Here is a 10991-nt window from a genome sequence, read left to right as displayed (position 1 = left end):
CCATTGTTTAGTGACTGTTTCATGGGGTCCCAGAAAGTTTCGCAAGTTTACTACAAATTGGGAATTGTGGAAACTTAACACAGAACTTTTACGAGAAAAAAAATTTGTAAACAAAGTGAAAGAATTATTTCTAGAGATAGCGCCGACAGCTCCCACTGTTTGCTCAATGGGAAATGTTCAAACAGAGAGTAAAAAATGAAGCGATTGCTATTTCATGTGAGCTATCTCAAAGAAAAAATGCAGAAAAACATCACCTTTACAATCTACTTCATAAGCTGCACGCTTTCGAAAGCCAGGAGCCAGGGTTATATAGCGACGAGATAAATACTGTTCGAGCAGAGGTACAGAAATATGAGACGGAAGTGTACAGAGGAGCAGTGGTGCGTTCATGCACAACTCGTTTCACAGACGAGGAGCCCACAAAAAGGGCTCTTGGTGATGAAAAGCGATACGCGCTTTCAAAGCAGATATTACAAATTGAATCTGGTGGTTCCATATATACAGAAACGTCGCAGATAATCACCATATTTGAAGATCACTATAAAAATCTTTTCACTGCAGTTACGCTTCAGCAGGGTTACGAAGAAAAAGCCGATCAATTTATTTCTCTTATGCCACAATTACAAGATGATGATCGAGTCAGCGTTGACGAGCCAATAACTCGAGAAGAAATTAAGCTTGCTGTTGAAACTCTGCAGAAAAACAAGACGCCTGGCCCTGATGGCCTTAGTGCCGAGTTTTATGTAAAATTTCAGGAATTCCTGTGTCCCTTTCTTGAGCAGGTTTTCAAAGACGCTTATAAACATGGTGAGCTTCCTCCGACTTTCTATCAGGGCCATACGACCCTAATCCCAAAGAGCACTGATAATGAAGTATTAAAGAGTGTAAACGGATATAGGCCGATATCATTATGTAAGGTCGATTATAAAATATTTGCAAAAGTACTTACAAATAGGTTGCAGACAGTCATTGCTAAATTAGTTGGTGACCATCAAACATGTGGAATTCGAGGACGCTCTATACAAACAAATATTCATATCGCACGTTCAGTCCTTGAGTGCTTAGAAGGTAGCATGGATCAAGTAGCTATTCTTCAGATTGACCTCGCCAAAGCCTTTGATAAGGTTCAGCACAGTTTTTTGTTCCGATTACTGCGACATCTGCAGTTAGGTGATGCATTATATAATGGTATAGCACTTTGTTATAAAGGGTGTACTACAAAGTTAATTGTGAACCGAACCCTCTCAGGTGTAATACAGGTACAGTCATACGTCCGTCAGGGTTGTCCGCTCTCGCCTTTACTTTTCGCAATATACTTGGAACCTCTTTGCTTAAGCGTGCTTTATAACTCAAGCATTAAGGGATACAGGTATGCAGATGAAGAAATTAAAGTTCTAGCTTATGCGGATGACATTGCCTTCTTTTGCATCAATAAGCCCAGTATTACTGAGACAATAAACACTACCTTGCGTTTCTGTGAAATGGCAGGAGCTAGTGTAAATTTTGATAAAAGTAGGGGGTTTTGGCTAGGCATGTGGGCTCTAACTGCCTCTGTGTTCTCGAATATTCATTGGGATCAGTCTTCGCTGCGATATCTTGGTGTGCCTCTCGATAACTTCCGTAATAGTGGACCTCATTGGACATCCGCGATAACCACAATCCGTCGAAAAGTGACAACCTGGCAGGGACGCGACTTCTCCATTTTCGCAAGAGCTAAGGCGTGCAATATTTTCCTTGCTTCTAGGCTTCTTTATGTTCTGCAGGTATTGCACTGCTCTCGCATCCACGTTCAGGCATTCCACAGAATATTTGCATGTTTTATTTGGCAGTCATCATGGGAAGCCATGAGAAGGGATAATCTTTTTCTTCCACTTGAGAAGGGAGGTCTCAGTCTTGTGCATTTGTTTGTGAGACAATTGGTCATGCGATTATTTTACCTTAAAAATGTCCGTCATCCTTTCCTCCTTGCAGTTAACAGAACACGTCTTGCTTCACACCTCCCTTTTCTTTTTGTCACGACCAACTCTGCTCAAGAACTGCCGTTATGGGGCTTCCTAAAAGAACTCGTGGATACTATCTCATTTTTAAAAGCCAGATTCACGTTAGAATATTTATTTAGCGTTGATCGAACATCGCTAAATATAGCACTTGTAAATAACCTTTTCCCTGCACCTATGTATCGAAAGCCATATCTGTCTATATTTGGTCAAGATGTTCTGTGCCGTGTTCGTCGAATGTGTATAACGCCAGCAGCGAAAACATTTTTCTTTAAGCTGCACACTTCCACTCTGCCAGTTAAAACATGGCTTCATGAGAAAGGATTATATGTACCGTGGAATACAAATTGTAGACTGTGCAGCCAACCTGAGACAATAGAACATTGCTTTATTCTTTGTCGTGATGCATTTTATTTTTGGGACATTTTACAAAGAACTATCAAAAAAGAATTTCCTCTAACACCTTACGGTATCCGGTTCCTTCCTTTCAAAAAGACAATCAGTAATGCACCATATGATTTGTTTATGTTATTAGGACTGTATTCATTATGGAGAAGCCGAATGATCGACAGACATGCTGAGCCACCCCGCTCGACAAGGTCTGTCTTTCGAGAAGAGGCTGCTCAAGTGCGGAGTGTTGTTGCAACCTTTGACCCCGTTCCTGACTGGATTTCGTATCTGGACGCTTGTGTTTGTTTACCCGATTTTTGAACTTTCGTTCGACTGCCTAGCGTGTGTGAATTTGTTTTGTCATGTGTGTATATATGTAACACAACTAATTTTCGCATATAACTACTAATATTTCCATGCAATAAAGAAAAAAAAGGGTCGTGTGGCCTAGTGGTTACGACGTTTGCCTTGAGATCTGGGGTACGCGGGTTCGAATCGTGCTTCGGCTTGCTGTTTTTTTCTTTTGGCATTACCATTTTCTTTTTTCCCCTCTCTGACGGCGCCGTCGGTTGTGCGCCGGTGCCACGGTGTAAGATAGAGTATATATAAGATAGAGCATATATCTTACACCGTGGCCGGTGCCGGGCGCCGACGCGAAGCGGCTGTCGTTGGGGTGTTGCGGAGCGCTCACGCGTGTACCAATTTCAAATCGAATTTTACCGTAAATCTGTTCAAGCATTAAATTGCATGGTATGACTTCATCCAGTACGACAGCTACAAAGGTCCCGTTCTAACCAGTTTTTGTGCCGAATAGGCCCCTGTGTAGACCTTTTTGGTGCCAGTGGGACCAGTATGAGCCAGTTAACTACCAAACGGGTCCCCTGTTTAGAACCATTTCTGTGTCGGAGATTCCTGTTTAAACCTGTCTGCGGGCCAAATAGGCCCCTGTTTGGTGCCAGTGCCCGGTATGAACCAGTTTGTTCGCTAAACGGGGCCCCTGTTTAGACCTATTTGTGTGTGGGGGGTCCTGTTTAAACTTATTTGCAAGCCAAACAGGACCCCGTTCAGACCAGTTTGTGTGTAAACGGGTCCTGTTTACACCTGTTTGTTGCCAAACAGGTCCCTGTTAAAACCAGTTTAAACCTGTATAACCCTGTTTGAATTTAAATAGGATTTTTTAGTAGGGACTATTATGTTTATTCAACGACACCGCATTAATCTACACACCCTTGATTATATGCCTTGAGCATAATCTGTGTATATATTTATAGTTTGAATAAATACATCATGACATGCTTACGTGAACAGCATTTGTGAACTGAATCCTGGTGCCTGGCTTAGGAGCCTCCCACTTGCAATTTGGATACTTGTTCACAAGCCAGCCCCAAGAGCTTTGTACTTCTATTGCCGTCCAGCTTTGTTCCCACAGTCTATTTGGCACGTTTCACTTCAGAAAAGAAAATAGGGATTTCATTCGCACAATTGAAACACAAAATTCACTGCTAATACTCCTTGTTTACTTGGAAAAAATCATGCATAAGGTAAAATCCAAGAAGCAAGTACACACCACATTATTTGGTATGCTAAAAATAATATATATATATATATATATATATATAGTAACTGGATTTTTCAATGGGCCAAGCGTATTTAGGAAAATCAAACGCACAACTTCGCGGTTATCTTAGGTTTATTATTTACCCAACAATTTCGGTCGGTGCACCGACCTTGAAAAACCTAAGATAACCGCGAAGTTGTGCTTCTGATTTTCATATATATATATATATATATATATATATATATATATATATATATATATATATATATATATAACTCAAGAAACAGCAACTTCGGCACAAAGTTGGCGGCACTGGCTCTTATACACTCTTTCAGGAAGAACCTTTCCTTCAAGTACATGCTGTACTATCTGCGTCAAATGAAATGTGAACAGCGGAGCACGTGGCCCAAGCATAAGTGAAGGTAAACTGCCCGCCGTTTAGTCATCGTCACTGACAGCGCGCGCATCCGGTTTGACCGCACTGCACGATCCCATTTGTGGAAGTATTTTCGCTTCTGTTCTTGTTCTTAGATTTCAAAGCGAGAAAATAAACATAAAAGAAAACAAAAGCTAAAATATTGCAGTCTACGGTGAGTTTTCTTGCACAGCTCGCTGAAATCATAAGTGCTTTAGGCGCCAGCTGAAACGCTAACAGAGGTGAGCGTGGTGCAGTGGCACCGCCGTCATTACAGATGCATTCGTACATGCGGTGTGCCGCTTGTGCGCCACATTCACTTTCGATCGGAAAACTTGCACGGCGCTGTATCGCTGAAAGCCGCGACGGTGGCTGGTGTGGGCGTGCCGAGCGCGTTTGGCCGTATGACCATAGAGAAAGAAATCCCCCCAGAGGGTTCACTCGGAGAAAACTGGCAACAGGAAACACGTCACGCTAGTATTGACGCCGTCCGATAGCGGCCGCGATCAAGAATAGTCGAGCTTTCAGTAGCTCATATTTACTAGAACAAGTACATTGAAGATGTCGCCTGCCCACAATACAATTTTCTCTATTTCAGCAAACACTGGCTCATTGTTTTCACTAAACAGAATGACATCTCAGACAGAAAATTTGATGTTCACTGCAGCATATGGCGCAGCTGTGGCTCTTTGGCCTATGTTACATAGGTCTCGCTCACATTGCAAGAATGCATTTGTGAGAGAAAAATAAATGCCAAGTCGAAAGCTGCTCTTTTCAAATGATCACTGGACAATCTTATTTGAAAATACTCTCCTAAGTAGAGTGGAATATTTTTGAAATTCCACAACTTTTTTTTATTTCAGAAGTGAGTTCTTGTTTTCAAATCGCATAGTCCAGTGATGATGGGACGGGCCAAAGCGCCGTATCTGCAACGCGATGTGCAGAAACATGTGAAGCTTGGGCTTAGGTGCTTGTGATGCATACAACTGCACACAAAGCTAATTGTGACGTGCTGCAAGGCTTTCAATATCACAGGTGAAAGAAGTACCTGCGTGACAATGCACAACAGCAAAAGAGACTGACAGTCTGGCTCTTGCAAATGAGTTATTGGAATAAAGTCGTCCAACAAATAAAGAAAACGTAGCAAAAGTACAATGCTAAAACAGGCTGAAGATGGTGTGCTGAAGCCATGTTCAAAACAACAAGTGTAGTCACTCTTGCTAACCATCTTCTGAAAAAAAAACCTCGCATAGGCATTTATTCAGTTGACCCAAGCTCAGCTATGATGTTTCCGTTTCTGCAAACCTAGCAAACATTGACAGTTATAGAGGTGCAAGCCTTTCCAATAAAATGTGCATTGGGTCCTAAAGCAGGTCAGTCAAAATTGAAAAGACTGTGACATATGAAGGTGCTAGCTTCCAGTGCAACCAGAGTTCCCGCTTCTTCAAGGCACTCGAATATTACTGAGTTGTATCAAGACCTCAATATGTACTAAAATCAGTGTTCACGTGCTTCGGCACATGTATACGTAGTCCGCAGAGAATCACGCAGCCTCGCCCACCAGATCTATGCGACACGTCACCACACCACTACCCTTTTATTGCGATAGCAATTATATGGACACTTCAACCGGATTTCTGCCGTCGCCGTCGCAGTGAGGTTCCCTATAGATAAAATCTTCGCCGCGCGCCGTATGCCCGAGCGCTATCACGGAGAGCGAACGCACTCAATCTCCCACGCGCAAGCAAGGAAGCGGGAAACCAGCGCCGGAGGGAGCGGGGGGGGGGGGGGACTTCTACTCTGCCAAAAACCGCGCTCGTCGCTCGCTCGCACCGTCGCTTATCTCCACACGGCTCTGACCTTTATGCGCCGTGCATTCGCCGCTCAGTTTCCGTTGAAGCGATAGACCGCACGTACCTTCGCCCGCTGCGCGGCGTATGCGCTCGCTGCCAGCGTTTTGACAGTCGTTGGCTGCAGTCATTCAGTGTGATCTATTCATGTTTGTTTGTGCGCGCTCACACCACGCTTGTTCATTCAGTTAGTAATAGTCGGGCGACATTTTCCAACGCACGCTACACATGCAATGCTGCCCGGATCGGCAGTTAAGCGCTACAGGTGTGTCCCTTCGCACGCGCTGCCCGCGGGAAGCGCTTCTCATCAACACCACCGTTTCACACGCGCCTTCTCGTGGTCATCGAGTCTCTCTTCATGTCGGTCTACTTACGCCGCAGCACACCTGCTTACTTAATCAGCTCATGTTGCTGGTAGCATGCATGGTAGCAATTCATATTGCTACCAAAGCTGCTCACCTTACTTCGTATGACATTGCTATGTTGCTATCGCATTCATTGATTCGCCCTTAGGGCGAAACTGTGACATTTTTATTGATATAACCATTATATAGACACTCCCGGCGCATTTCCGCCGTCACCGTGAGGTTCCGTATAAAGTTCGAGTTCGATAATATCGTCGCCTCGGCTTATGCTGTATGTGCGAATGGAAGCATGCGAGGTTGAGCCGGCGATCGGGGTGCATTCTGCTCCAAGTGACCGCGCGCGTCCGCTCGGCCCGCAGTATCTTGAAAGTCTCCTGCTTCCGGGAAACAGTCCGCCGTGCTCTGTTTTCGCGGCTTAGTTCGCGTTCGTGCAAGACTCAGCAGGAAGGTCAATGCGCTCGCTGCTGCTTGCGCATTTCCTCACTCCAACGTTTTAACAACGACATTCCGTGGTCACCGAGTGACATGTGTTCATGTTTGTATGCGCGCGCGTGACACCATGCTTGTTCTTTTAGTTAGTATGCCTATGTTTAGTAGTTTGTACGGTCGATAAAACTACTATCCTTAAAGCATATTTAGCGCCAGTGGACAAGGACAGTTTACCAACACACAAAACAAGTCGCAATACTATCCGTACTTCGTATAGCTGTCCACTAATTTACCATCGCTATGAACACCTCGCCTTTTGAGCGAAATTGCTCCTTTTTATGAAGTTACCCAAGATTGGGACATCGGACTAACTGCACATACTTTAGTTTTTTATTCAACCGTTTCTCCTTGCTCCCTTTCATGTCGTTTGCAGTGCGCCCTCTCTAGGGAGGGGGGTAATATGTAGCGTTTTACAGATGGACCATAGCTGGAAGTGAAAGAAGACGAACATTAAATGCAATGTTTGCGCGACCATGATTGTATACGTATGCAACCCCTGCTCGCGTCACATGCCGTTACCTTACTTTCGTCAGTCGCGAAGGTAATTTAGCCAGTCACACATAAGGTGGCATCAGAACATAATAAATCACGTTGTGCAATGACTAAATGCGCTATATCAATAAGTGGGATGTGCCGGAACGTTATATCCAATTGTATTACTTCTAAATTTATGACGCCGCCCTCTAGAGTGCCTCGATGCTTGCCATCGAGATTTGGGCATCGTAAGCTGACATACTCGTATACAGTGTACCGCAGTTCAATGTGTGGCTCTACGCAACAAGCTGCAGCCGTCGAACTATCTCCCTATGTTCCGTTGGTAAGATTTACACCTTTGGAACTGCTACTTATGGCTCAAGTTTTGATATTTTAGAGGAAAACCCAAGCTGCTTCTTGCGCAGTGAGTTACCGTTTCAGGAGTTTCAAAGTGGCAGCATATACCGAGCGCTTCACGGATGCGTTTAAGCAAAGAGGAATCTTTAAAAAAAGAAACATTGTGCGTAGGTTCGTTCAGTTGCGTAGATTTGTAGGCCATGTGAAAGGGTAGATTTATAGCAGTGCTGCATACCGCAGTCACTGACTCGCATCCGCTGAGTCGGTGACTTTTTTGTGAACCTGAAAATGCTGCTTGTTGATTAGGCATTGGATTGGACAGTGCTGAGTTTTGCACTAAACTGAAAACAACTTCACAGTGTGGTGGCACACAAAAAAAACCCGGAACGCTTTCTATTCGGAAAGTACCGTTCTTTTTCGAAGGGATGTGGACATTGTGCAAAACAGTACGTTTATTCATTAGTGTGTTACTTTCGTCTGAGGCTGTACAGTGCAGTAGGGGAGGTTCCGTGGGCACGCTCGACACATTTCACCATTGCCAATTACACGTACAGAAGGTCTAAGTAAAGTGGTCAATACTAAAGGTTTTGCTAATATGTCTTGTTGCACTACGTAAATGTTCACGATCTGCAGCTGTGCAAGAGACGCTGCGGGAACGCCGCCTCAAACATGTCGTTTGACGACGCTATTTGGGATATGCCTGAATCAATCTAATTATTGTTTCTATTGATATCAGTTTCTTGCATGATCGCAAACATGATCTAATTGTGCGTATGCTTCCTTGTAGTCTTTCATTCCTGTCTCTTTTTCTCCATGGCTGACAATAATGCTATGACGGTGGATATTGAAAATATAATATATTTAGAAGAGGCAATGGATGCTATGCCAGAGGGCACGCAGACAGGGCCTTCACGAAAACGAAAAATAATGTATTTGGTAGGTGTCGTGAGCGGACCATTGCCTTTCCTAACAAAGCTATCCATGACCCTAATATAAGTCACCAATGCGCTTCAGAAAGACAGGATCTCTCGAGTTCAAATTCACATTTCTACGGCTGCATTGAGTGCACCAAATAATTGTGGGTGCACAATGTGTGTGGCGATAACTTAGTCTCCGATATCTATACGCTACCATCGTACAAAAAGGTAACTGACATTCCTCTGTTCCACATCTAATTGAGTTTCTTCACACAACTGCGCGTCTACATTACGGAATGTAATGATAATCAATATAACATTAAGGGTTCTTCAAGTACTCATAGCTTCTTTACCAGCAGTCTTTTCCTAACATACTGTCACGAGGAAGAACTTGTGTCGAGTAGCCAAAATTGAGTATGGGAAAGGAGGTGCCGTTGTTTGTAACTGTCACCACCGTATAGGGGAGCGCGACGTTGCGTGGCATGGCGACCTCAGGAATAGGGCAGGCAACGTAGTCGCCGTCGGGTAGAGGCGGAAAGGCTGAAAGCTGGGCGTATATTGCGGCTTGCAGAGGCAGTCGAACAAACTCGACGGAGCGTAGGCGGGGTGATCCGGCATTGACGTTGTCGGAGCACGAAGGAAGTTCTAGCCGGAGAAGGCCCGCGGAGCAGTCGATAAGGGCAGCGTGTGTGGACAGAAAGTCGATTCCCAAAATTAGATCATGGGGGCACTGTTCTAGAACAGCAAAAAGAACACATGTGTGGCGACCAGACATGGTGATGCGTGCAGTGCACATTCCAAGTACGGCAGGTGTACTACCGTCGGCTACTCGGACGGTAGGTGAAGTCGCGGGCGTCAGGACTTTCTGGAGGCGGCGCCCGAGGCTGGAGCTCATTACAGAAATTTGTGCGCCGGTATCAACAAGAGCGGTAACTGTCACACCATCAACCAGTACTTCAAGAAGGTTACATTGGGTATGAGGGACAATCAGAGGATTTTCAGACTGAGTCGTAAATGCAGCGTCACCTCCGGGGGCTGCACTGGCTAGATTTACGAGAGGCGATCAAAGGGAGACCGAGACCGGTGAGGTTGGGGCGAGCGGGACTGACGGCGCTGGGGCGATGGTGAGCGGATCATCCGGTTTTCCCTAGGAGGACGTTCAGCACTTGAGGCCTCAGGACGGAACGACGGGTCATATGGTGCATGGTACGGGCGATTGTAAGTGTTTGGTCGATAGCACGTGGGCCAGCGGCTGCGGCAATGGCGGGCGATGTGTCGAATCCTAGAGCACGTGAAGCAGATGGGTCGGTCATCAGGTGTGCGCCAATCGGCTGGATTTCGATAACGTGGCCTGAAGGTCGTGTTCGGTCTTGAAGCAGCGACGACAGGTGCGACCGGGTTGGCAGCAGCATGACGGTTATGAAAGGTGGGTAAAATGCCCATATTCGCGACCTCTTGGCGAACCACGGCCTGAATTAGCGAAATTGGAGCCAGGTTGTTGCTTTACATACCGTCATGAGGGGTAACGGGTGCCATGGCCTCGAGTTCTCGATAGACGATCCTGACACCTTTGTTCTGGCCATTACAGAGTTCGTCCACATAGCTGACGAACAGCGCCGCGACTCATCTTTGCGGCCTATTATAGACGGTCTCAACTCACCACACCCTGACCCTTCCCAACGGATGTTTGTGCTCCACAACAACACCTTACACCGCTACAACGCCCGGCCTGACGGCGCTGAGCTCTTGCTTGTTGTTCCCGCGCATCTTCCCTCGACTGTTTTGCGCCAGCTTCACGATGCACCGACGGCCGGACACCTAGACGCGCCACGCACGTATGATCGCATCCGTAGGCGCTTCTTTTGGCCTGGTCTCTACCGTTCTGTGCGACAGTACGTTGCGGCTTGTGAACTCTGCCAGCGACGCAAGACTGCAGTCCTACTGCCTGCTGGCAGCCTTCAGCCCCTCGATATCCCTGATGAACCATTTTGCCGGGTGTGACTTGATCTTCTAGGACCTTTTCCCATGTCAACCACTGGCAATAAATGGGTTGCAGTCGCTACTGACTACGCAACGCGGTACGCTGTTACACGAGCACTTCCCACCAGCTGTGCTACTGATGTAGCCGATTTCCTTCTTCACGACGTCATCCTGCGCCACGGTGCTCCTTGTCAGTTAC

The 10991-nt window shown here is 45.8% G+C and overlaps 1 protein-coding gene across 1 annotated transcript; it reads left to right on the top strand.

Annotated features, from left to right (window-relative positions):
• The first annotated feature begins 1532 nt into the window (after window positions 1-1532).
• LOC119452426 (uncharacterized) lies at window positions 1533-2708 on the top strand. The gene has a single exon (XM_037714587.2). The coding sequence runs from the start codon at window positions 1533-1535 to the stop codon at window positions 2706-2708; it is 1176 nt and encodes a 391-aa protein (XP_037570515.2).
• The last annotated feature ends 8283 nt before the right edge of the window (window positions 2709-10991 follow it).

This window comes from Dermacentor silvarum, chromosome 5 (genome assembly GCF_013339745.2).
Source record: "Dermacentor silvarum isolate Dsil-2018 chromosome 5, BIME_Dsil_1.4, whole genome shotgun sequence".
NCBI classification, from domain to species: domain Eukaryota; kingdom Metazoa; phylum Arthropoda; class Arachnida; order Ixodida; family Ixodidae; genus Dermacentor; species Dermacentor silvarum.
The sequence above is the reverse complement of the archived record's forward strand: the minus strand, read 5'-3'. Positions and strand labels throughout refer to the sequence as shown.

Bases quoted from the DNA above. Each gene is read 5' to 3' on its own strand.
- LOC119452426 (XM_037714587.2), top strand. From the start codon at position 1,533: ATGTGGGCTCTAACTGCCTCTGTGTTCTCGAATATTCATTGGGATCAG.